We start from the raw sequence: 26649 nt of genomic DNA, 5'->3' as shown, positions 1-26649 counted from the left end.
CCCTTGCATGCATTGATGCAAAGAAGCACCTGGGAGGATCACAGAGCCATTTGCTAGCCTCTGACATCTGGGTACAGAGCAGGAAGGGGGGGTCATAAAGGGCCTTGTGAGCATCTCAACACCTCCCTTTTGCACCCTGGACATTGGCGGCACAAAGAAGAAATCCTTTGCAAACGTACTTGAAGCAGCTACCCACTTCCTCCATATTTTAACTGGGGTGGGGACTGCTGCTGCAGAGAATGCTCGTTAAAATGGAAGACTCGCAAAGCTGAACAAGGGATTTTGACAGCTGGGCAGCACCACCTTCAAGTTTTAGGTGTCTAAATATTAGGTAGGCAGCTGCTGCTGATTATGATGATGATAATAATGATATTTACTGTCAGTTTTTCACCATTGCTGCCTTTTCTGGTGGTAGCCTTTTTGGCATGTTCCAATTAAGTAGTACAGTATGTCCACCGTTTGCAGTGTTCCCCAACCTTGGGCCTCCAGCTGTTTTTGGACTACAACTCCCATCATCCTTGACCACTGGTCTTGCTAGTGAGGGATGATGGGAGTTGTAGTCCAAAAACAGCTGGAGGCCCAAGGTTGGGAAACACTGGTTTAGGGGACTGAAGCAGGGCTTGGGCTTCATCCACTCAGATTTGCAATTTCTAATCTCTTTTGTCTTGACTTCTTTTCATCCCAGGTGCTGCAGGGTCCCAGTAACACTGCAGCCACAATTGGAGTAGTAGTGCTAGATGCCTTACCTGAACCTGGGGTTTATTTTTTCTGCTAGTTGATGTGAAATGATAGCAACTCATGAACAGCCAGTTAAAAATTGAGATGTCCATAGCACATAGGATACACGCCAGGGGCAAGCAAGCTTTAATAGCAAAAAATATTTGCTTAATATGAATGTTGTTGGCCTGCCAGACAAACAGCCGGTTTTATCAGTTACCAGCCAAAAGGGCACAGTGATATCATATAATCCCAACAAATTACAGAACTTTTTTTATTGCAAAGCAGGAATCAGGCCATCCTGTAGTAACACTGCCAACCAAAATCATGTCACTAGACACCTATTTACTCATAGTCTTAATCAGTTGTTGCTTTCATGATGTCAGTAATGTTAACTATATGGACCACCTTGAGTGCTCAGCATCACAGAATAAGAGCTGCACGAGTGGTACCACCTACAGTCAAGTCTAGTCAGTGTCTCTTCTGGAACACCTTTTTAGCTCATCTTGGTTACTGTATTCAGCTGTTTTAATAAAACCTTCATTTATACCAGTGTATGGGTTGCTTTCAATGCATTAAGGAAGTTCATAATTGGTGAAGTACACAGTGACTATTCTCACCCACCCTTGATGGGCAGACACCAATGAGGTTTTGCGGAGTATTAACAAAAACCACACTGTTGAAGGGAGTATAAGTTGCGGCCCTCTTACATTCCCAACAGTATATTGCCTGCTGTGCGGTAAGCAGAGCCCTCCTTTGTGCTCCAAAACACAAAGCAGGCTTTTAACTTAACTGTTTTTCAAAAAGGCAGCCTGGAGGAATTTTGTCTGCTGTTGGTTTTGTAGGTGTCTTGAGAAAATTCAATCCCCTTCAAGTCTGCAATTACAGGATGAGAAGGGGACTGTCAGACTTGGGCTCCTGCCTACTCTCTCTGAGAGGACTTCAGCAGCTCTCCACACCAAGTTGCTGGCTTCTTAAAGCTCACCAGTTATGAATGATGGGGCCTGTACATGGGACCTTGCTGTCTCTTGTGAGCCCTGCTCTATGCTCTCACATGCTTTTGCCTGGCTAGAATGAACAGCCATAATGCCTCTTGTGTATATGGGTTTGTGAATGACTGTAAAAACAGTGTTCCTGCAAGGCTGGAATGTGGCCTGCTGCACAAAAGCAGTGTCACGGCTGCTGCACTACTATATCTGTCTCTGACCCCACATTTTGTCTGTCCCTCAAGTCTACTACTAGCAAACGTGGCCCTTTTTAACTGAAAAAATGGTTTTCCCATCCCTGTTTAAAAAGTGCACTCTCCGTGCCAGATAACATTAAATTCGAAGAGCTACCAAAGCCTTTCTCCCATCTGTAGACGGATCTCATTGTCTCTTCCTCCTGAAGCTTCTGCCTGGACAGAGACAGGGCTGTAGCTCTTAAAGAGGTCCAGGGTCCCCACAGCTCCAGTAGCCGAACTTCAAGGAGGGCCCTATGTTTTCCTTAAGAGTAAGAAACAAAAATTCCTCTGGGGAACTTTAGAGGCAGAAAGAAAACTTAAAACTCATCCATCGTATACAAATATACTGTTTTATTCTAGGGGAACCTTTGTGTTAAGTTTTACCAAGGGGAAAAACCGGGGAAAGATTTTTTTAAAAATTCAACAAGATGGTTTGGATATATTCCCTTGCTGCTTATTCCCTGCAGCAACAGAAAAACAAAGAAATCCACACAAATTTCTAAGGAGAACACAAAACAGTCTGACAGACAGATAATAGCTGCATGTCTGAGGGTCTTCCCACCTACTGTGGGCTTCTGAATTATAGACTCATAGGAGGACAATTTACATGCAACCAAGACACCACTTTAAAAAAAAAAATTCTTTTTTTTATAGCCACACAGTAAATTGATTGTACCTGTTTGTTTAAAAAAACAACAACCAAAAAAAGCTCTCATCTTTTTTTTAAAAAATGTGAGGGACTTTTATTTTTTTTTTTAAGTTCCAGAAAAACATATTTTGATGTTGTAATCCGTAACAGTGTATCTGCTATTCAACTACTTATTCATACAGCTACAAGGGGTAAAAAGGGATGGGTGGGTGGAGGAATTGGGGGGAAATTAGCGTTTTAAACACCTAGAAAAATTCATGTACTTCAAACTGTGGAAAGTTTACTGGAAAAAGGTCACAACCCAGTAACAACTTTTCCTCCCTTCCACTCTCCAAATTTTTACCTCAGGCTATACAGTGAAACATGGGATTTCTGTTCAGAAGCAACAAAAACATTCTGGGATGGGGAAGAGAGAGATAAAATCAGAATTATACAGAAATTGGGGGGAGGGGGCAGGTGCTTTTTTAAAAAAACCTTATTTCACACATTTTTCCGTATTTCAAAAATACACTAGTGAACCTCATTACAGGCAGGGGACAGGACTATCAAGTACACAACGGCAAAAGAGGACTACTTTCTGATCTTATTTTGTTGTTACCTTTGATACTGTTAAAAATAATAAACTCACACATACACACACACACACACACAAAAGGTGTTCAAACCTGGAGAGGTTTTCAACCAGAGGATTTCTTTTTTAAAAAAGGAAGGTGGTGGCTGGACAAAACTGCCAATAAAAACATACTATTTTCTGTTTTTAAAAAATAGGTTGGCTTTCCAACTGAACTGCAACACTTAGAAAATACAGTCTAACACATGAGGAGGGGACTGGTGAAATGTATTTGACCAAGCTTTGGAGAAGCACCCTGCATTTTTTATAATGCGGAAGGATTTTGACCGGGGTGGTGGTAAAAGCCTAACAGTCAGGATACCAGAAGTTCTCTTCTAAATTTGGGCCTCATGTCCTTTTTCACCGAAGGATCACCCAAGTATCATTTTGTAGCTGGGCTCCTTTTTTTAAGGGTGTGATAATTATAATAAAATAAAATTGCGAGGCCCACAAACCCTCATCCCTCCAGGAGGTATACAAAAAAAAAAAAAAATTGTCACAGAAGGGAGACAAAGAAGTGGAGAAGCTGCCACTAAGATGGGTTGGAGAAAAAACGAAAAGGGAGGAACAGAACAGGGAGCACAATTCCTCCAGAACCGTTGCTGTGTACCTTGGCATTTGATACCAGTATAATGGTCCGGTGTGGGGTGTGCGTGTTCCTGTGTCAACCCTGTTTGTTGTCGCTGGGAGTGCCTACATACACACACACACACACACACACAGGCATTTCCTGTCTCAACATAATTTGAAAGGATGCTGAGCTTTACTCTGCTGCTCAGTGAGGGATGCAACAGACCCACAGTTTCAAAAGGGAGGGAATTTCACAGCACCCCACTAAGCTTTGCCCCAGCTTCTGGCTGAAACCGTCTCTTTGATCATCCAATTTCTTTTTCCCTCTCTTGAAAAAAAAAAGAATATAAAAGTGGGGGGAGAACAATGATGGAAAATTGGTGTGTTTATCTTACAGACAGTATTTCCATTGGTTTCCACCTTACTACGTTCTGCTTCGCATCCTACAGTAAATGTTAGGAAAACCCCATACAGCTGTGGGCAGCAGCTACATTGCAAAAGCACCCAGGGGTTTAATCTAGCTTTCTTTGCTTCCATGGTTAGAAGGAAAGGATGTACACAACAGGATTCCCTCTAAGGGAAAAAAAAAATCCTTAATGGGTAACAACTGATACAAGCACCACTTTGTTTTGAGGAGGGGAGGAGGCGGGACAAGCATCAAGCTCATCTTAAGAAAGCGTTTTCAGGATCAAATGCAGCCCCTGAGCCCTCCGTTTTCTTGCGCTTTGGGCTGTTTTCTGTCCTTTGATTCTTATTTTCACTCTGTCACAGCTCGTGCTGCTCCTCCTGACGGTTTGTGTGATGTGACGGAGGAAGTCTTCCAAAGGATGGATGCGTTCACAGTTTGGTGCTTTTGCAAGGTGTATTGGAAAGGGAAAGAAACAAAAACAAACCCAAAAAGAGATAATGCCCCCCTTCGCCCAACTTTAGTCTGAAAGCTCAGGGTCAGAGTCCTCCGGTTTGACTTTGGCAAGTTCTTCGTGCACCTCCCTTACCATAAGGATACGCGTCAACATGATGTCCAAAGTCCCAGGATCTATTGGCATAGTGGAATACCACATGGGGCTATTGGGGACACACGAACGCTCTGGCTGGAGGTAAAAGACATCACTTCTCTGCTTCACGCTTTCAGAACTGTGGAAACAGAGGCTCATGTAAGAAGGCGGCGCTGAGACAGTCCACAGAAAACACAGGTTCAAGGAAGAATTCAGGGCAGAAAGCTAGGCAACAAAGGATGACTGAACGCAGAAGCTAGGAGTGGGAAGGACAACAGGAAGTGATGCAAGGATGGGAGGGCAGCCAATGAAATTAGCAGATTTTAAAGGGTATAAAGTATCTATTTCTCTTTCCCTACACAGCCAGTGCATGCAAGGCCTTCCATTATATTACGCTTTGGGGAATGTCTCAAATGCTTCCCATATTATTACCTCAGAAATCCTCCCCAAGGGCTTGCAAAGCAAGTGAGTATTAGCCCGGTTCATATGTAATGTAGAACATGTATATAGTTAATGCTTAGCTGTGTGCTTCTTTGGCAATTTTCAGTGCTGTTTTTTGCATTTTATTTCTTCACACATCCAGGCTGATGCAAGTAGGTTACGAGGTGGAATCCCAAACTACTCTAATCAAATGGGGGTGTGGTAGGAAATAGGGATGAAAGGGATACTGCAAAATGCCCACGACCAACAAGGCTAGGATGGTAGACACATTTCTACGTCATCTTTTTTCATGTTCAGAAGACAACTTAGTGCATAGAAACGCAGCTGTTTTGCATTCGTGAATTCACACCACAGAATGGGTGTGCAGTCAATACACATACAAATGAATGCAGAGATTGACACCCTGAATTTATTCAATAAACCCAGCCAAATGGGCGGAGAATGAATGAATGAATGAATGAATAAAGTCATCCTTATGACCACCTGTACATGTGCACAGCTCAGCATGAATGCACACGGGTGATATCTGATCAGGGTGTTTTGATCCCTTTACAGCATAATAATAATAATAATAATAATAATAATAATAATAATAATAATAATAATTTATTATTTGTACCCCGCCCATCTGGCTGGGTTTCCCCAGCCACTCTGGGCGGCTTCCAACAGAGATGAACAATACACTAAAATGTCACATATTAAAAACTTCCCTAAACAGGGCTGCCTTCAGATGTCTTCTGAATGTCAGGTAGTTGTTTATCGCTTTGACATCTGATGGGAGGGCATTCCACAGGGCGGGCGCCACTACCGAGAAGGCCCTCTGCCTGGTTCCCTGTAACTTGGCCTCTCGCAGTGAGGGAACCGCCAGGAGGCCCTCGGAGCTGGACCTCAGTGTCCGGGCAGAACGATGGGGGAGGAGACGCTCCTTCAGATATACTGGACCGAGGCCATTTAGGGCTTTAAAGGTCAGCACCAACACTTTGAATTGTGCTCGGAAACATACTGGGAGCCAATGTAGGTCTTTCAAGACTGGTGTTATATGGTCTCGGCGGCCGCTCCCAGTCACCAGTCTAGCTGCCGCATTCTGGATTAGTTGTAGTTTCCGGGTCACCTTCAAAGGTAGCCCCACATAGTGCGCATTGCAGTAGTCCAAGCGGGAGATAACCAGAGCATGTAACACTCTGGCGAGACAGTCTGCAGGCAGATAGGGTCTCAGCCTACATACCAGATGGAGCTGGTAAACAGCTGCCCTGGATACAGATTTGACCTGTGCCTCCATGGACAGCTGTGAGTCCAAAATGACTCCCAGGCTGCGCACCTGGTCCTTCAGGGGCACAGTTACCCCATTCAGGATCAGGGAATCCTCCACACCTGCCCGCCTCCTGTCCCCCAAAAACAGTACTTCTGTCTTGTCAGGATTCAACCTCAATCTGTTAGCCGCCATCCATCCTCCAACCGCTTCCAGACACTCACACAGGACCTTCACCGCCTTCACTGGTTCTGATTTAAAAGAGAGGTAGAGCTGGGTATCATCTGCATACTGATGAACACCCAGCCCAAACCTCCTGATGATCCCTCCCAGCGGCTGCATGTAGATGTTGAAAAGCATGGGGGAGAGGACAGAACCCTGAGGCACCCCACAAGTGAGAGCCCAGGGGTCTGAACACTCATCCCCCCCCCACCACTTTCTGAACACGGCCCAGGAGGAAGGAGCGGAACCACTGTATGACAGTGCCCCCAGCTCCCAGCCCCTCAAGACGGTCCAGAAGGATGTCATGGTCGATGGTATCAAACGCCGCTGAGAGATCCAGCAGAACTAGGAAACAGCTCTCACCTTTGTCCCTAGCCCGCCGGAGATCATCAACCAGTGCGACCAAGGCAGTTTCAGTCCCATGATGAGGCCTGAATCCCGACTGGAAGGGATCCAAATGGTCCGCTTCTTCACCACTTCTCCCTGCAGATGCAGGGAGGGGAGCGCTGACCCCATGAGATGATCGCTTGCCAAAGGATACCTGAAGCATTTACCTGAAGCATCTGGGGGAAGCTTTTAATGTTTAACAGACCATTGTATTTTAATATTTTATTGGAAGCTGCCCAGAGTGGCTGGGGAAACCCAGCCAGATGGGCGGGGTATAAATAATAAATTATTATTATTATTATTATTATTATTATTATTATTATTATTAGGCTACAGCCTAGGGTTACTGCCCAAGAGTTCAATTTGTCCTCCAAGGGCTTCCATTAAAAACTAAGAGAGCGCTGGCAAGGGCTGTAGAAACAAAAAGGCACAGGTTCCCTGACCTGTGCAGCTGACTGGGATCAGGGCAACGTGTAGTATTAGAGTGCACCTGCTCCCCTCCCGCTTACTGATTCAGCTTTGTTTGCAGTTGAGTTCCTGCAAGAGAAGGCTTGAATTTGCAGAGGTACATGACGGGAATTGATCCATTTCTTTGTAACCAACTCCCAACTCTCTCGCTGCAAGGGGAGCCTCTGAGCACTGATTTGCTGGAGGAGGAAAGAGAGGGAAGGCAGGAAAGAAAGGCAGCATCACTCACCACTTTGACAAGTAGAATTCATAGAGCCGAACTGGGCATCGCAAGGGGTTGTCAGTGTTCTCGACCATTTCCACCGCTGTTGGGACATCTTCGCCCTCGTGGCGTTTTCTTTTCCCTACTAATTTATCTAGAGATGGAGCAGGGAGGGAGAAGGGAGGAAAGAGGGCAATGGCACAAGAACAAAATCATTAGTTTTTGACACAGAAAACTAATTAGGAGTAGCAATTGCTTTCGTTACTCTTCCATGCAGGGTCGCCTTTGTAAGTGGCCAACGTTTTAAAAGGAGTACCGTATTTTTCGCTCTATAGGACGCACTGGACGATAAGACGCAACTAGTTTGGGGGGGAGGAAACAAGAAGAAAAAAATTCTGTACTCCAGAAGCCAGAACAGCAAGAGGGATCTGGCTTCTGGGATAGCCTCTTGCTGTTCTGGCTTCGGGGACAGCCTTTGAAGCCTTGCGGGGACAGCCTTGCGCAGCCATCCCCAAGCTAGAACAGCGAGATGGAGCGCTGCGCAGCACTATGTCTCACTGTTCGGCTTCGGGGAATGCAGCCTGCATTCGCTCCATAAGACGCACACACATTTTCCCTTACTTTTTAGAAGGGAAAAGGTGCGTCTTATAGAGTGAAAAATACGGTAAGCTGGGATTCTGTAAATTGTTGTGCTTGTACAGAATTTCAACGCGCCTGTGTGCAACACCCGGTAACCCAAGGAAGTCAAGCCATGCGCTGCAGGAAAAGAATGTCCACAACAGCTCACCCACCTGATTCTACCTCCTGCTTTTGGAAAGGAGGAAAGAAGCGTAAATAAGTCAGCTTGGTGTTGTACTTCAGGGTCCGTGTGCGTCGCATGACGTGGGCAAAGGACAACTTCATGTGCTCGCTGACATTCTTGAGCTGGAAGTATTTGGTGTTGAAGAAAAGCAGCGTGTTCAGGAGGACGATGGGGGAATAGGCACCCAGCTGCTTACACTCCCATAAGTGCTCCTCTTCAATTCTTGAGAACATGTAACCTGGAGATTAGATGATCAGGGACACACAACAGGAAGAAGAAACCTGGTCATTCCTTTACCACTGGCCAGTGGCTAGTGAACCACCAAGCACCTCCTGTGACTCTTGCACCAAAATGCTGGGCTAAAGGAAGTTGCTGCAATGAGAGCCGGGTACCAGTGCAGCCTTCCCCAACATGCTGAGCACCAGAGTTCTTGGAGTATTTGCCCCATGAACTGTCTAGGCCTGATGGGAGTTGTAGTCCAAAACCTTGAGAGAACACAAGGTTGGAGCAGAGTGCTCTAGAGAGGAGCAGGTAAGATTTTAGAGGGAAGCCCCCGCCCCCCCAGTGTATGCTCAATGGGCATAGCTCCTGCTTTCCCACCTGCTCCCAACAGAGAGGGGTATGAGATAAGCCTTTCAACTCTCTGCTTCTTTAATAATGTTTCCATTGTTACATTCTGCTCTGTACAGGCTCAGAAACCACACATGCACGGAGGCCACAACAAACAGGAAAAGCCAAAAACCCAGTAGAAATTAACTAAAATAGCACCAGCAGCCAACAGTCACACAGGCAAATGATCTATGATCCATCAAACGCTCTGGTGGGCAAAATGTAGAAAAAGATAACAAAGGTGGTGCCATGTGAATGTTCCTGAAATGAGGGTGTGCCACAAATAAGAGCATGGGCACAAGTAAGAGCATTTCTGCATCTCTGAAGGCAGGGGCAGCCTAGGCAGCCCTCAAGAGGTGCTCTTAAAAAGGAGAAAGGAAAAAAGAGGCATGTTCATATGGAAACAGTTTTGGCTTAATTGTTTTAAGAGATGCCAAGTTGGCATTCTTGCCTTATAAATACAGACTGTGACCGTGAATCAGAGGGACTGTAGTGAAAAAGAAAGAAAAAATACAATATAAGGCTAAAGACAGACCACCCCTCATTTATTAGAAGCCACCATCTCCCTCTCTGGAGTCTATGTTCTCCCTTCCGGTACATGCCCACATGACATTACAGACAAAACAAGTAACCTCCTTACCATTTGGAAGCGTTGTAGGCTCCCAGATTTTCAACAGTTTTGTAAGTTCGATCATAAACCTGGAGTAGGGCTCGGTAAAAATGTTATCTATTCTACCATTCTCAAATAGGTACTGCAAGAGAAGAAAAACGATGACAGAAAACTTGGGAGGTTTACATAGAAAGGTACAGACACAGCCTGCTGATTCAGTTCCATCCTCCTAACATTTTTTGGAGTGGGGTTCTGTATTCTTGGAGGTGATTCTCTTCTCCAGACTGGTTGGCTTTGGGCAACAGCCGGAAAATGGGACTGTTCTTGCAGACTTATGATACCACCTCCAGCCCTAAATTCCACCACAACTCTTGAAGACCATCCCACAATGCTCTCTTACATGCAACATTAATTTGACACATCAGGTATCTATATATGTGTGCAGAAGGGCAGTCTTAGAGACTGGCCCCCAACTTTATCTATCCCGGGAGACTGGTCAAAGCTTGAGGTTGGACAGCTTCCAGAAGTGCTGTAAGATGTTTTCATTCAAGCTGGCTTTGGTGCAAAGGGGGTTTGGTAGAATTATTAGCACACTATTTCCCTGAGTTCCCTGCTGCAAGTTCAATTAAATAAATCCACAGCATGCCTGCAACTCTCAGAAAGAACTATTGGCACCACAACCTCAGGAGAATGATGCTACGATAATAAATGTGAATTGTCTTACTCAGAGTCGAACTATCATTTCTTCCTATAATTTATATCCCAACCACCTATAACCATATATACTCAGGGCAGCTCACAAGAGCTTAAATCATAGCAACAAAACAAATCAAGCTGTAAAACAATGGGAATGATTTCAAAGAAGCAATCAATTTAGAAATGTACTGAGCCAGAACTAAAGAAAATAAGAAAATGCCTACTGAAATCAAAATGTTTTGAAAGCATGCCCAGAAACAGGCAGTGAAGGGACCATGTGCGCCTCTCTTCTGAGACCATTCCACAAACTCGGTGACATCGAAGAAGCCCACCCACTACACATCTATCAGATGAGAGTGAAGATCCTCAGATGTAGGTTGAAGTTCTCAGGAAGAGAAGAGGCAGAACCTAAGATATTTTGGTCCCAGAAATTTAGGTCTTTAAAAAGGTTAAAGACAACAGCTTGAATTAAACCTGGTAGCAGGCTGGCAATGAGGGAGGTTGACAAAGGACTGGTGTAGCATGAGCAAATCTGCCTAGGCTCAATAAACAATTCTTTTTGCTGGTCACTCTTTAAAAGAACAAATAAGGAAAGAAATATAACGCCAGAAGGACAATTACCTGCTGAATTCCAAGGCACAGGTATAAGATGCTGTCAGGGTCATACTTCTCACCATTTGGTCGTCGTACCTCCTGGATAAACTGGCATAAGCCAAAGCTCAGCTCCGAAAAAGAACAAGAAAGGATGTCCTCTTTGAGCTTCACAGGTCGAACTACAAGGAAAGCACCAAAAGAACATCAGCCTCTTTCACAAGCAGAAATATTTGAATACTCAACTCCATCAGAGTAATTGAGGGCACTGTCCACTCATAAGCAATTAAGGAATTCCCTTTCTTGTTTCCCAAGCTCCTGAACAGCAAGTTGGCAGTCTAAAAGGGAAGGAGGACTACTTTTCCAATAAGTAAATGAACCAATAAAAGAGCTGTTGATTCAAATACCTCCCCCTTCTGCAATATGGGGCCTATCTTAGAGGACTGTTGTCATGATAATCTATATGAAATGCTTCGAATCCTGAAAGTGCCAAATATTTTAACCAATAACTGCCTACACACTTTCAAACTTGTTTTTTAGAATGGGAATATTGATGGGAAACCTGCCTCCCACTCTCTGTAAATGATTTTTTAAAAAAAACCCAGATATTTGAGGGGTTTAGCTATCTGACCCTTATTGTGGGATGTGCAGTAGTACAGCTTTTAATTAGCTACAGCAGCTATGCACTAGCTGTGCAATAAAGGGGGGGAATGAATTCAATGCAAATAAAATCATATGCATGATCACTGCTGATGACATGTACTGACATCAGAGGGAGAGTCTGAGGAAATCTATTTCACTTCAAATGGTGGGTTTCAGAGGAAACTGGAACAGGAGAAAATTTGGAGGTGGCCTGTTGGTAGCTTGTGTGAATTAAACTTAGGTCTCAGGTTTGGGAACATAACAATCTTACCCAAACAAAGACCCAGAGTATTCTGCATAAGCATTCTTGTTGAGCCTATGAACCTCTATCCTGGAATCCCAAATCTCCAATACCCAATTAATTCATTGCAACTGAGCAGATTCCATTTAAATCAATAGGGCTTGTTTCCAAGTAGTGCATTTAAGGAGCAGTGTGTTAAAAGCCTTGTCTGGCACACTTCCAGGACCATGCAATACATACAATGAGATCTGATCCACCCATCCCATCCTTCCAGGATTACTCTGCTGAAAGACCCAGTTCAGCTCTTCAACCTCCATGGTTCAATGAAGCATAAAGAAAAGTATTAATTCTTACTTTAAAAAGCATTACCTCCAAATTTGAGGTCTCCTTGCTCTTCCTGTGTGTTTTTCCACTGGACCCAGTTCTTCCAGGCGTTCACCCCATACATATACTTGAGACTCATCCCGGAAACGGAACAGCCTGGGTATGAGCTCTGCACAAGCATCCGGGGCTCCACAGCTACTATGGACTTCTTCCTCCCCTGAAGGAAAACCAAAGTGTGTGCAAGGGCCCAACAAAGGCATTGCTTTGCTTAGTCACAAAGGGAGGTAAATGGTTTCTGGACCAAACACACCTCCGGTAAGCCATCTATATTCAGGATTGGCAAGCAGTGGCCAAATCAGGAGCATCATTTCTCCTCCTCAACATATGCTGATGAAATCAATGTCTATGGAACTTGATTATGTTTGGGGAATGAAGATCCTGGCCTGCCACTGTCCTTAAATCCTCCCCTGGAAGGGAGAAGGTGACCAAGAACCACATGACTGGGGATGGGGGAGCAAATGCATCAGAAGTTGCATTACCTGTTTCCTATTCCTGCTCTCAATTGAGACAGTTTTGTGGGCGAGAAACTAAAGAGACATATGCGATCTCCACACTCCTGACCTCAACTAGGGGCTTTTCTTTGAGAAGGGACAAATGAGGAAGGGAAACTTTGGGGTGGGATAGGAGAGAGTCAAGAAGCCTGGGGAAATGGAGGAAGGCCCTTCACCCTGAATACCTCACCCCAAAATGTCGTAGGCTTGTAACAAATAAGCAGCAAGAAAAGCAACGGCGCTCCTTACCCTCCTTTTTGGCTGTGGAAAACCGTCTCTGTGCCTCCGCCTTGCTCGCGCACGTGAGTGAAGACCCAGCCCTTTGCTGATCGGGTCAAAGGAGTCTAGTTTTTAAACAAAAGCAGAGATTTAGTAGGAAAGTTGCAGCAGCAAGAGCTGTGCTGCCAACTGGTATAGCAGGCTGCTCCCAGAACAGAGGGCGAGGGTTAAAAAGTTACCAGCAGCATGGGGGCAAAAGGCCCATAGCACATTCCACACCCAAGAGCCTTTTCTTCTGTGGCCGACAAACCTGAAGGGAAATCAGCCTCCAGATCCTGCTCCAGCTCTCCTTTGGAGAATTGCCTCGGCTCGGGCTCAGGCTCAGGCACCGTATTTGAGCGTAAGGCATAGTGGTTCAGCTCCTCCTCCCAGCTGTGAGGGGTCGACACTGCTTCGGACTCTAAGTCGCCACTGTATGTGCTGCCTTGGTCTGTAATTGAGAGGGGAGAGAGACAGGTGGTGCTCAGGAAGAGAAGCCCAGCAGGCAGAGACAGAGCACAGCCTATTAGGACATTCAAGGATGTGAGGAGTCACGAGCCCGGCTGCCTTTGGCAAGCAAGAGCCACAGAATTTTACAAGAGTCAAAAGGGAAGCATAGTCCACCCCCATGGCTCAATGTAGGAAAACTGACACCTAGAGGATCTCAAACAGGTGGCTGCCCAGTCTCTGCTTGAAGACCTCAAGCAAGGGAGAAGCCACCTTTGCCCCATGGTATTTCTTTTCATTGTGCTCTGCTTTCAAAGTGTCTCCCAAATGTTCAACCAAATATTTACCCAGCTGTAACTTAAGATAGGTTCAGTCTGCCATTTTGATTCAAAATAGTATCCAATTATATCCAAACATAGACAGAAGGCTGCTCCTCAATCTCAGGATCCATCATGCAAAATTTGGTTACAATACCTGTTCACATAGTGAACAAGCTACTTTCCAAAATTATACAGTAGATGTGAGTGTATTTGCTAAGTGGAGCAAGCAAGCACCAACCTTTTTCAAATATCTTAGGGTCGAGGAACAGCTCATGCTCAGATGTTTGAGAGCCTGAAACAAGTGAAGGAAAAAATACAGGTATACCAACACTGCCAGACCAAAAGCACCAACCACCGAAAACAGTGACTCCATATGCAACTACCATGTACTAAGACAGACCACTAGTACACCTATCCCACGACTGCCAACTTTGAATAGTAACAGCTTCCCAGGATCTCAGGCAGAGAAAGGTGCTCATGACCTTTATAGCTGGAGGTGGTGTGAACTGAACCTGGACTTTCCGCATGCAAAGCAGGTGTTCTAACACTGAGCTCAAGCCTGTTCAGGACTGAGTGTCAGTCAGGATGCCTAATCTTGCCTAATTTCCTTTATTTAAAACATTTATAAAGCAGCTTTCATACATTATTTCCAGGCATTTTACTTAAATGGGCTAGTGGTAGGCATGTAAAACTTCACGAGGGAGAACAGCTCCTACCTACCCCTCCCATAAAGCTATTTTTGTCCTCCTCCTTCCCCCACCTCAACACCCCCGACTCCAGATTCCCCTAGAATACGTGAGTTGTTGAAAACTGTTTAGTGACAGAATTGCTTCAATTCGCAAAACTGGAAGGGGGTAGATCACTCCATTTCAATGTGGCCTTCTCTTTGGGAGATTTATACAGAACCCTTCTGATAGAATCAAACAGAAAACCTAACACAGTCCAGGATAAGCCTATGAAATAGAAATCTGGATGTATAAATACAACTTCCCCAGGAAGGTTCCCTCCCCAACCCCTCCACTGCAGTCACTCTCCCCTCCTCTCTTTCTCCCACCCCCATTCACCAGTTCCTCAGGTTTCCTTTTTTAAAAAAAAAAAAAAGCCTTGCACCTCCTCTAGAGTGTTCTTTATCCTTCTCATCCTCTGCGATCATTTCTGCCATCTGGAGGAGATCTGCCTCAAATGCGTTGGCGGAGCTCTTCTCCTTGATGTCTGGAATGGTTTCTATTGCCTTGCCAGTATTCTCCGGGGCAGATGGAACCAACATAGGAACTGGGACCTGGGGGTGGGGGAGAGGTTTGATTTGTGCAGATGAAAATATCCTATAGCAGGGAACACACAACAACATTTTGTGGGTAGAACACACACAAAGAAGAAGTCTCCATGGGGAGGAGGGCAAGCTAGAGAAATATTCTCTGGGTGATGCATATCAGTAACAAATACACGCAACTCCCCTTGCATCCTACCAGCTTTCAAAGCTGTAATTGCCCATCTTGAGCCTCCTCAAACAAGGTCCTTGCCATCTCAAGAGAATCCTGTCTCTGATGGGTTATCAAGCAAAGGTAAACCTTTTTAAACTGTTGGCTTCAGTTAAGAGCCAGCCACTAACTGGGTGTAAGCAAGGCCTATCCCATGATCACTACTAGATGGAGGCCATGGTTTATTTTCCACCTCTCAGGCCCCTAAAGAAAAGGTGGGCAGAAGGTAATTCACAGTGCACCAACAAACCACTCACCAATTTCCAGATGACCTCTTAGTGCCTCTTGGTTACTGGGATTCCTTCAACTATGGAAACCCTGGCCTGATCCAGCAAGACAATTCTGATACTCTTTTGCTGGAGTACATAGCGTCACTTAACACAAATGATGCTTTTGGTGTTAGATTAGGAAGCTGCCTAATACTGAGTCAAGACCATTTGTCCTCTACTGTCTACACTGACTGGCAGTAGCTTTCCAAGCTTTCAGGTAGGTGTCTCTCCCACTGAGCTTTCCCCAAATCATGAGTGCAATGAACTGATTTGCACTGGACGTGGGGCTTACTTCAGCCCCACCACAGACACTCATGCTGAGACATTCGGCATTGTCCAGGCTGGCCACAAGCTGACCCAATGAGCTCAACCTTCAAAGCCACTGTCCGAAAGCCAAGGTGCCAAACACATCACTTACGGGTATTGGCATTCCCAGTGGAACTGGTGTGTATTGGGTGAAGAGGTGGAGAGGAACTGGCACAAACACTGGTACAGGAACAGGCACCATGATTATTTTGGGTGGAACTTCTTCTTCTTCTTCTGTTATGTTAAAAATAAAAGGCATGATCCTTGGAGAAGAGAAGCCTGTTCATTCATCTCTCTCAACAAGCTGTTAACTTTTCTTTGCTAACCACAACTGCTGCTCCTAACACACCACCCCTTTCTATGTGGATGCATCCACATATGTTCTCTGGGACTCTTCTGTCCATGCCATTCTTACGTAATTATTCCAAGCCAGAGAACGCAGCAGATGACCAGGCCAGCCTTTGTCAACCTAGTGTCCATCAGATGTTTTGGACTATAACTCCCATCAGTCCAAGGCAGCATGGTTGTAAAGCAAGTTGTAGTTCAAAACATCTAGAGGGTACGAAGTTGGCCAAGGCTGAAAGCCAGCTTGATTCTGTGCTGGAATTTTCACTTGTTCATGGGTTGCCATAAACAAAGGGGGAAGATGTGAGTCAAAATTCATTATGAGTTTGATTGCTGGGGCTGCCCTGTTCTCTACTACACTTATTCACACATACAGAAGATGGTTGTATCATACATAAGAAATGCATACATGGGATACAGAAGACCATTTACCACTAATGGTGGGTCTCTGCCTACAGAGGAAGATATGCCCTCCACGCACTGGCCAATGCCACCTAATTAGGCCTCTAAAATTAAGATACTACTTTCCTAATGTAAGGACCATGATGTTTCTCTTAACTTCTGCTTTCTGGCTTGCAAAGTTCCAGCATATTGCACTGGTAGAAATTCAGAGAATCCACTGAGAGAAATCCAAATAACTACTAGTTTTTACATTTCTAAAGGGAAATATATCATTGCTTCTTTCTCCCTGGAACCTTTAGTGCAAAAGAAAGCTCCAGTTCTAGACTGACTAATGCCTTGAACAGAAATACTCCCCTGGGTACTATACACTGCAATATGGTATTGAAGGTCTGTTATTTAAAACCATTGCTGAATGGAACTTTTTCATCTTCCACAGCTGCATCCAATACGCTCCCCTACTTGCTCACTACTTCGTGATATTTTAGCTGGTCACAACAAGAAGTGCTTACACAAGTTTTTACATTCACATCTCTCTGTCTCTGTCTCCCTCTCAAAACTGAACATGCCATTTCTGTATCACATACCTGTCTGGCATTCCTTGTGTTGCGTATGAGGCTTGCAAGAGGTGGCCTTGGTCTGTGTTATAGGCTTGCACAGTAAGGCTTTGTTCTTGAGAAGTCGGGGAGGCTGGGAAGGAGGAAGCTTCAAAGCATCCGTCTGAGTACTTGCCTGGTTCAGGGCAGAAAATGAGATACAATAACTCTTTGCTGCCTTTCGTAAATGTCATGCTAAGATCAGCTAGTCCTAGTTACCAGCCCACTAAGCCGCCACTTCTTTCACTTCCACTGCCTCTACACCTCCCCCCCTACATACAATGCAAAAGTGCCCAAAGACTTTGAGCAGTGAGTGTGTGGGTGTGGGTGTAATATATAAATAAATAGATGTCCCAGAAATTTTCTTGAAAAACTTACATCTCCAATAATTTTTGCTGTCACAGTAGGAACTGCACCTGTTAAAGGGGGAGGGAAAGCAGGAAATTTGTTTGCCGTTCTTCAGAATATCATGACTAGTTCTAGTTTCTGGGGATTACAAAAAGGGGGCATTAAGCAACTTTCTTAGGGCCATGCTTGTTGCTTTCCACAACAACAAAATGTAAGTTTGCATAGATGTGTAGCTGTGAGAGAGACACACACCAGGAAGTGTATTTATCGCTGCCTTACCTTGCAAAACATTATTGGAATTGGCTGTGGGCTGGGCAGCAGGAGCACTGGCCAGGGACACCACGTTTGCTATAACTGGAGTAGAATCCTTCCTGAGAGACGGAGGGGGCCCCACCGAGGACGTTGGTGCCATGGAAAGATTTGCTGGGTAGAGGAAGCAGAATGAGTTGAAGTAGTGTAATGTGAACGGCACAAGTAGACAATATTTATACGTCAATCACTCTATTTCTCTGCAGATGCAGCAGTTAGGTCATACGTACATTTGCACCCCTTAACTATACTTTACCCACTCTATCATACTGGCAATGAAAATAGTTAGAAATGAAATCTCATTGTTGCTAATTGTCAGTGACCTTCCCAATTTAGACCTATTTGAACCATATCACTGTGCATACTTGAGCTTTTTTAAAAATTAGCTTGTTTTGTCTGGTCACAAAATAACACACAATAGAAGGTTAATTAAATTGTAGACGTAGTGATAGTCAAACACCTTTTATCTGGAATTAATGGCAGCCTGCTAAGCACATTTCCTTGTGGAAAGTCAATTAAAATGTTTATCGGCCAAACCCTGTTATCTTTATAACTTTGAAAACTAAAATAGTGACTTGAGTTGGGGGAAAAGGAACTTTGAGCAGACATGACTTTATGCCAGGACTGGATGATTTTATCCAGGATGTGAGTCTCCTTTTTGTTCAGAAGAATACAAAATACCAATATGGCTGCAATCCTACACACACCTGCCTAGAAATAGCATACTGTCCCAATCAAGGGAAGTAATAGTCCTGCTTTTTAGACCACACCTGGAGTACTGTGTCCAGTTCTGGGAACCACAATTTAAGAAAGATATGGACAAGCTGGAACATGTGCAGAGAAGGGTTACCAAGATGATCAAAGGTCTGGAAACCAAGCTCTATAAGGAATGGTTAAGGGAATTGGGCATGTTTAGCCTGGTAAAGAGGAGACTGAGATGAGAGGTGATGGCCACCTTCAAATATATAAAGGGCTGTCAAATGGAAGATGGAGCAAGTTTGTTTTCTCCTGCTCCAGAAGCTAGGACCCAAACCAATGCTTTTAAGTTACAAGAAAGGAGATACCAACTAAACATCAGGAAGAGCTTTCTGACAGTAAAAGCTGTTCAACAGTGAAAAAGCCTCCCTTGGGAGGTGATGGATTCTCCTTCACTGGAGGAGTATTGGTTGCAATCTGTTCCTATCACCAGCCTAGTCCAGCTAGATTCATGTCCAGTCTGCTGTTCAGTTGAAAGAAACACAAAGGAAGCACCCCTAGGCATGCTTTTTCATTGATATGGGATTTGCCTGTAGCTGATGTCCCTACAGCTTCCCTGGCATCCATAATAGCAGTAGGCCTTCTTTTACCTGTATTGTTCTGAGGTGGGGGTAGGGGTGGCGGCGGTGGAGGAGGTGGAGGTGGCGGTGGATCTGATGCGCACTGCTGATTGCAAAACATCAAAATGCAAAGCAAGTTGCAAAAATGCTTAATTTCCCCCCGCCATTTCAAGGACTCGCCAAGTTTGCCCTGCCTTTTGCAGCTGTCACATTTGGACATCTACAAAGAAGAGAAAAAGAGAGTACAATGTGCATATTGTTATTTTTAAAAAGTTAAAAAAATATATTGTTCATACATGTCTGACTGTTTTTCTCAAATGACTTTCTTATTGTAGTTTGTTTGCATCCTGTGAACAATCCTGCTGACACAAATAATATATGGCCTCCATGCCACTGAGGTCACCTAAGCCTCAAGGGACAGCAAAGGATCCAAAAGTACCCTCAAGCTACATACCCACTCCTTCAGAGGGATCGTAGCCCCATCAAGAGCAGGCAGCCTCCCATCCATCCACTCTAGGAAACCACCCACTAACAGTGCTGCAACCTTATCTGGAATGAGCTTCAGTTTGTTGGCTCTTATCCAGTCCGTTACCAAGGCAAGACCATCGGTCCAGCACATCCACTGCCATCCCTGCAGATGTAAAGGAGTAGAGCTTTTGTGTCACCAGCATATTGCTGACAATGTACTCCAGAACTTTGGATAACTCCACTCAGAAGCTTCATGCGGAGGTTAAACAGCTTATGTAAGGAATTAAGGAACTGAAGATTGCTTTGAGGCCCACCAATAAGGCTGAAGCAAGCTCTGAAACCCCACATCCAAACTCAATACATCTGTACAACAGATCTCACATAGGAGACTTGCTTTCTATCTAGAATTTTAATTTTTAAGACATCTTTGAACTCCAGAGCAGCTTACCTGATAAAACAAAACTGTGAATTTTGACATGCAGTCTTCTGAACAGAACTCCTCCACCTTGCCCCCAAAATGATTCTGAACCAGCTTGGGAGATGTCTGCAAACAGTAGCTGCACATCTTACAGTGGTTCCCCCAACGTTTGGCTAAGTCGTGCTTATACAGCAGCTTGCAGCCTGGAACAGCATAAGAGAACAAACAGCAATCAATTAAGATTTCCCCTCTACTCCAGTTCTCAAAGTAGGACAATATACACAAATAACAGGCAGCACAGACATCCCTTGTGAACAAAGCAGCCACAAGCAGTAACATATGGCTACTGCCTAAACACTACTTTGTGACATATTGACTTAAAAATAAGCAACAGGTTATTTTGCCCTTGTAATTAACAGACTAGCTCCTCAATGAATTGGATAAATTTAGATCCCAAACCATGTGGTTTTACAACCCTTGTCAGAATGTAACCTCAAATTCACATTTCGGGATTGAGGATTGCTAAATCCTCAATAGAGCCCTGTTCCTGTGGCAATAGGAAGCTCCAAGGTCTTGGAACAAAATGCCTTAGGACTGAAGTTTGAAATACACACTCCAGATCTGTCCCTTCTTACCTTCACTACAGAATGACTTGTCAATGCCTGAGAATCGCACAGTCTCTTTGATAATCTTCTCAATCTTGCAGTATTCACACATCGACATGACACAATTAATCTTCTTATACTCATCGCAGCAGGTCTTGCCACAGAACTGGAACATTTTGCCCTGCAATTAAGCAAGAATACTTTGGTCAAACTGAATTCTCCAATGCCTGCCTGATTCAGGAGAGGACATGCCACCTCATCCTTCTTCAGTGGGAATGCAAATTTGCCCACTTCCATTAAATGCAAATCGGGGCTGAGTAAAAAGCCACCATCCCACAGAAGTGTGAGAAAACCCTAGAGTAGAATAGTGAGCAGGCCTGGCACCAGTGGCCAGTCAAGCTGGGCCCTGGCTGAGGCCTAAGAATTCACTGGCCCAACCTGCTGTCCATCTGCCATGAAACTTGGCTGGTGACCACTATGACTCTGCCTTTTCTGAGCTCTAAGAACCAAGGGGATCTTCTTTTCAGAGCCTAGCACTCTCAGGGCCAACATCTTAATGCCAGGCACTGCCTCTGTCATCACTGCAGTTTGTCAAAGCAACTACAAAGGCTTAAATTTATTTTATTTTTTTAAATCTACATTAAAAAAAATCTTTCTAGTGACTATGGTTGAGGCATGGGCGTTCTCTTGGCTACCTTGGTGATAGAGAAGCTGCTACTGCTGCTGCTGTCGTTTAAAGCCCATTTTTTCAAAAGTGGGGGACAGGGAGGAGTATCAAAATGTGCCAAGAGTCCCCTGAGGTCTAGTGCCAATGCTGGTAGTGAACGTAAATTCAAAAAATGCAGAAAATCTAGTTTCATATAAGAAAAATAACAACTTCCTACATCTTGTGGAGGTAAAGATATGCTCAAAAGTGTGTGGTCAATGTCTGCTGAAATCTCAGAATTCAAAGACATGGCTGAATCAATTTGCCCCAAAAAAGAATCATCAAAAAATTATACAAAAGGGGATACAGTGTGAATCAGCCCACTTTGCATTTTGTATACAAATGTCACCTTTCCTTGGCGCAGTGTATTTTAAAACTTATTATTAAGCATGGAATACACACAGCCTTGCCTGTCACTGGGCATCTGGTCCACAATTAGAGCACCCATGTGTCCGGCTTCAAGAGGTCTGTGAACAACAACAACTGGCAGGTGCCAATTACCCTGTAATCGAGCAGTTCAGGCTTGGTTGCAAACAGGCGGCTACAGTGTTGACACTTGAGTTTGACGACAGTGCGGGCAAAGGTAACTTGCTGGGACTGAGCGGCGAGTCTCTGGAGACCAGCTGCGGCTGAGCTGCTGACCGAGCTGGGGGAAACCGTGGAGGTAGTGCTGCCCGCTGCTGAAACCGTGGCTCCTGAGGGGATACTGACAATCACTTGGCCCTGTGACAAGGGCACCACTGACGAGTTCATTCCCGCAGGCTTGTTGAACAAGTTCTGTTAAAGCAACAGGGGGTGGAAAAACCTTGCATCAACAGGATTTTCTGCCAGGTTTGAGGGGTTCCTAGCAGAGGATCACCTTTTCAAATTTCCAGAGAGGAGCTAGCAATTTTAATAAGGATTGCAATAGCAGCCTGCTAATCTCTGGAGGTACACCCCACCACCCCAATTCCCTGCCCCACAGCCAACCTATCCCAAGTCTCCATGCTTTTCTTTCCTTTTAATTGTTCTCCATCTGTGGAAAACAGAACTCTTAATTCTTAGGAAACTGATCTCAGAAAAGAGAATCATGGAGAACAAATGAAGACATTGAAATCTGTGTTATATCAGAGAGCTTATACCAGTGTTATACCATCTCCATTGTCTTTTTGGTACCTTTTGAAGTTTTTCCTCTTTCAACAAACCTTCAAAGTGGAGAAGTTTTATCCTAGTTGGAATCCATGTTGGATTTGAAATTGTTTTTATAGAATGGTACCTCGGGTTAAGAACTTAATACGTTCTGGAGGTCTGTTCTTAACCTGAAATTGTTCTTAACCTGAAGCACCACTTTAGTTAATGGGGCCTTCTGCCGCTGCGCCACTGCTGCACGATTTCTGTTCTCATCCTGAAGCAAAGTTCTTAACCCAAGGTAATTTTTCTGGGTTAGCGGAGTCTGTAACCTGAAGCGCATGTAACCTGAAGTGTATGTAACCCAAGATACCACTGTATATGCAATTGTTTTTTCCCCAGATGCCCACCCCCTTTCTAATTTTTTTTTAAATGCCAAGTGCATAAAACTGAATGTGAACAAGTTAAATATGTGCAAGTTGAGAGCTTACTCTGTGTGTGCGTGCGCAGGTGTGCATATTATGAAACCGCTTCAAGATCCTTCATAGCAAGCAATTCTTACATTAAATATTATATTATTAATTATTATGATTATTATAATTTAACTGACACTTCTCTGTGCTACGTCTATTAAGTGTATTAGCACTCTTATCTGGATGAAATATAGCAACAGAGAAGCTAGTGGTCAAAATGAGAGGGAGTATGCCCAAGGAAAGATTGGCAATGGCCACAAGTCCAGGAAGGGGAATGAGACTAGCATATCTGACAAGCCAATTGAGTAACTAAACTGGAAAACAGGACATACCTGAAAAGCCACCACGCAGCTATAGCTGCAAAAATTGCGTATGCTGCCATCTGACATAGCGAGGTGATACTGAGGGATGGCTGAGGTCTTACAGCTGTTACACTGAACCTGGACACCTGCCAGACAGAAAAACAAACATAACAGAAAAATCATAATGTGAGAAATTGAATGTGCTTTAAGGTCTCTTGATTTCAGAAAATGTATATACGAAAAGGACAACACAACATTTACCTGAAGATGTGACCATTTTAACTCTGTGTGCTGACAAGCAGTTCACAGAACAAAAGAGCTCTGTTTTCCCCACATTATTTGTGCTTTCAATCATCTCAGCTGAAGATCTCAGAGATTTACACAGTGCGCAGGGAGTGATTTTTGCTGACTTCTGTAGAAAGAGAAACAACAGATTTTTCCCCCTTCTGAGAGCAGAAAGAGTTCACTTGCCCACATAGCTCACTTGCAGGTGAAAGAAATAGGTGTGTCACATACACAAAACAGAAGTGAGCTTAGTATTTATTTATTAAGTCAATTTACACACCGCTCACTAGACATAAAACATCTTCAAGTGGTTTCCAAAAAGGAGTCAAAGATGCCAAAGTAAAAAGTCACAGACTTGCAACAGTATCTTTTACAATAGGAAACAAGAATAGCCCCAATTTGCTTCAAGGGGCTGAACTACATGACTCTAAGACTCAGGTTTCCAGGTTTCTAAGACTTTCCCAGGAAAGTCACTTGGTGAGGGGATGTTCCTGCAGCAGGTTTAGAGTGCAAAATTCTCTCCCCTGTACCCAGAGCTGTTCGCCTGTGCAGCATGGCCAATACCCATCTGGCCCGGAGAAATAAAAACAACTGGTGGTAAGCTCCCCTTTCCTGCCCACTACAGGTTCTCTCAAATTTCCCCCTTGTCTCAATAGACAGGAAAGTAGAATTCTGGCCTTTATGTTGAAAGCACTCCCTCACCTCCCCTATCTGGCTGCTCTCCACAGACGCAACTATAAAACAAGTTTCATATTATTAGCAGTAGGGTTGAGGCTCCACACAAGCCTAGTGTGCATTAAAATAATGATTTAAAACAGTAACAGCAACACACACCAGGAACCAAAGCACAAACCTGTTTGTATGCAGTGACGCACGTTGAACTGCAAAACTTTTTGGACTGCCCCTCGATCTGAAGCATGTGGCACTGGCCTGAGGCACTATAACAGTAACCCCCACAGTTCTCACAGCAGTTCATGGTCAAGTTGTTTGCTGAGCGGAACTTGGAGAAGCAGGCATCACTGCAGAGTTTGTGCACAACATTCTGGTAATTCACTTCATGCCGAATCTGAGAGAGCAAAGAAAAACATTACATGGGAGTATTCCAAGGCATTCTTTCTCTCAAAATAATTATGCACTTTAAGAAATCTAGTGGATTAAAGCATTTCCCCCCTCCCACCTACCAACTCCCTTTGATTTTTTTTAATTAAACAAAATAAACTTACAGAAGTGTTTAAAAACTGGCAATCCAGGCAAGTAAATTTTGCATCTTGCAAATTTTGAATTTTCTTACAATTTACTTACTTAATTTGTATACTACCCTCCATCCATAGATCTCAGGGATCTATGGATGGAGAAATACTAGACAAGAGAAATACTAGGCATTGTGAGTGAATCATACTTACAATAGGCATCAGATTATCTGTCATGAAAATTAAAATCAATATTTTAAGATCCCCAAATGAAGTAACTTGTCAGACTTGCTACAAGTTTTGTTTCATCGTGAATTCTGATTAAAAATTAAGCAACCGAGCAAACCCATTTTTGCTTTTCTGAACCACAAAGGCAAAGAATTTCAGTGATTCAGGAGAATTCCACTGGAATGATGCAGTAGAAACTTGGGGGTAAGAGTGGGAAACAATACTATATCCAAGAAGTAGACTCTAGCACAGCCTTCCCCATCCCAGCTTGCTTGCTCACATCCTAACTCATTACTGATTCCAGACACTGGTTCAGAAATTCAATGGCCTCCTTGGTTTAAGATGCAAGTGATAAGAGGAGAATGCCATCTGCATACTGGTGACAGCAAACTCCAAAACTTCAGAAAATAGGACTCTTCTTTGGAACTGGATTCTATTGCATGGTGGCTATAACTGCCCTCACCCTCACAAGTGCAGATGTACAAAGTGCTCTTTATAATTTGCAACTTGGAAACCAAACAATGAAGTTAGACAAGCTAGTGACTTGATGAAAGCAATATGCAGAGCTTCATGGCTGAGCAAGCACTGAATGTGGCTTTTCCTGCACCCAAAGCTGATTCACTAATCACCTGGCATCCTGACCAACCAAACATTTAGAAAAAGGGTTTGCGATTTCAGTTACCACTGCATTCTTCTGGCACATGCTGCACTTGGTGGAAATACTGTTTGTGTGAATGGTGACGACAGGCTTCCTTTTCAGCTCGTACATGGATAGACACGACTGGCTGCAGAAGTCCTTGCTGGAGTTAGTGTTGTCAAACTGAGCGGTAATCACATCCTTTGGATTCAGAATTTCCCTAGGCAGTTTTGAAAGAGGAAGAAATCAGGTGTTCCAACTTTCACAAGCACAAATTTACATCCTCCACAGACCAGTGCGGTTCTCTACAATACCAAATGTCAGCATAGAGGTTGTGATCTGTCTAGCTAGCATGTTCCACTTTACAAATGGAGCAACTGGTACCAATGAGTGTGACCTGGCCTGACTACATCTGAATCACAGAAGTAAACCCAGGGCAAGCTTCAGTTACTTCGTGGGTACTTCCAGGGACACTCCCACAACCAGAACATGTCTGTGGCGCTCATCTCGCTTCAGGCCAAGGGAGCCGCCTTCCCGCTGCGGCGGTACCTATTTATTTACTTGCACTGGTGTGCTTTTGAACTGCTAGATTGGCAGAAGCTGGGACAGAGCAACAGGAGCTCACCACCATCACGCAAGTTCAAACCACTGACCTTCTGATCGAGAAGCCCAAGAGGCTCAGTGGTTTAGACCACAGCGCCACCCGCATCCCTTCAAATTACGTTCCCAGGGATGTTTACAAAATAATAATATTAGTGCTATGTTTCTTTCCCCTTTCACAAAAAAGAATGAAAAGCAAAATGGCTAAGATTTTTTCCATTTCTTCTGCTGATCATCAGTGTCAAAAGTCTGCTTTGAAAGCATTTGTTTCCTAGACCTGAGTACACTACCTTTGGGGTGGAATTCAATCACATACCAGCAAATCCAAGTTACAAAACTGAGTTGATGCTCTTATGCAACAAACCTCTCCGCACCCGCCCAAAGCGGACTTTCTGCAGCAAAGGGAAGTGTGGGATAACATGTACTTGACACAACACCTTC

General features: G+C 44.2%; 1 protein-coding gene across 13 annotated transcripts in view; it reads right to left on the bottom strand.

Annotated features, from left to right (window-relative positions):
• Window positions 1-2656: 2656 nt before the first annotated feature.
• The window catches only part of ZMYM4 (zinc finger MYM-type containing 4), a 49660-nt gene continuing 25667 nt past the window's right edge, over window positions 2657-26649 (bottom strand). For all 13 annotated transcript variants that reach the window (XM_081921172.1, XM_081921179.1, XM_081921174.1 and 10 more), the window contains 22 exons: window positions 25654-25828; window positions 24407-24619; window positions 23530-23680; window positions 23299-23414; window positions 21888-22163; window positions 20711-20861; window positions 20106-20278; window positions 19220-19409; window positions 17844-17987; window positions 17595-17632; window positions 17208-17352; window positions 15989-16110; window positions 14934-15102; window positions 14062-14115; window positions 13328-13507; window positions 13048-13142; window positions 12293-12464; window positions 11071-11222; window positions 9784-9895; window positions 8524-8772; window positions 7760-7886; window positions 2657-4902 (listed from right to left, as the gene is read on the bottom strand). In XM_081921172.1, coding sequence (XP_081777298.1) covers window positions 4695-4902; window positions 7760-7886; window positions 8524-8772; window positions 9784-9895; window positions 11071-11222; window positions 12293-12464; window positions 13048-13142; window positions 13328-13507; window positions 14062-14115; window positions 14934-15102; window positions 15989-16110; window positions 17208-17352; window positions 17595-17632; window positions 17844-17987; window positions 19220-19409; window positions 20106-20278; window positions 20711-20861; window positions 21888-22163; window positions 23299-23414; window positions 23530-23680; window positions 24407-24619; window positions 25654-25828 — 3412 coding nt within the window. In that variant the 3' untranslated portion in view covers window positions 2657-4694. The remainder of the gene's footprint in view (window positions 4903-7759; window positions 7887-8523; window positions 8773-9783; window positions 9896-11070; window positions 11223-12292; window positions 12465-13047; window positions 13143-13327; window positions 13508-14061; window positions 14116-14933; window positions 15103-15988; window positions 16111-17207; window positions 17353-17594; window positions 17633-17843; window positions 17988-19219; window positions 19410-20105; window positions 20279-20710; window positions 20862-21887; window positions 22164-23298; window positions 23415-23529; window positions 23681-24406; window positions 24620-25653; window positions 25829-26649) is intronic.

The sequence above is a fragment of the Podarcis melisellensis genome (assembly GCF_964234715.1).
Source record: "Podarcis melisellensis genome assembly, chromosome: 8".
NCBI classification, from domain to species: Eukaryota; Metazoa; Chordata; class Lepidosauria; order Squamata; family Lacertidae; genus Podarcis; species Podarcis melisellensis.
Note: the sequence above shows the minus strand (reverse complement) of the source record. Positions and strands in the feature narration are given on the sequence as shown.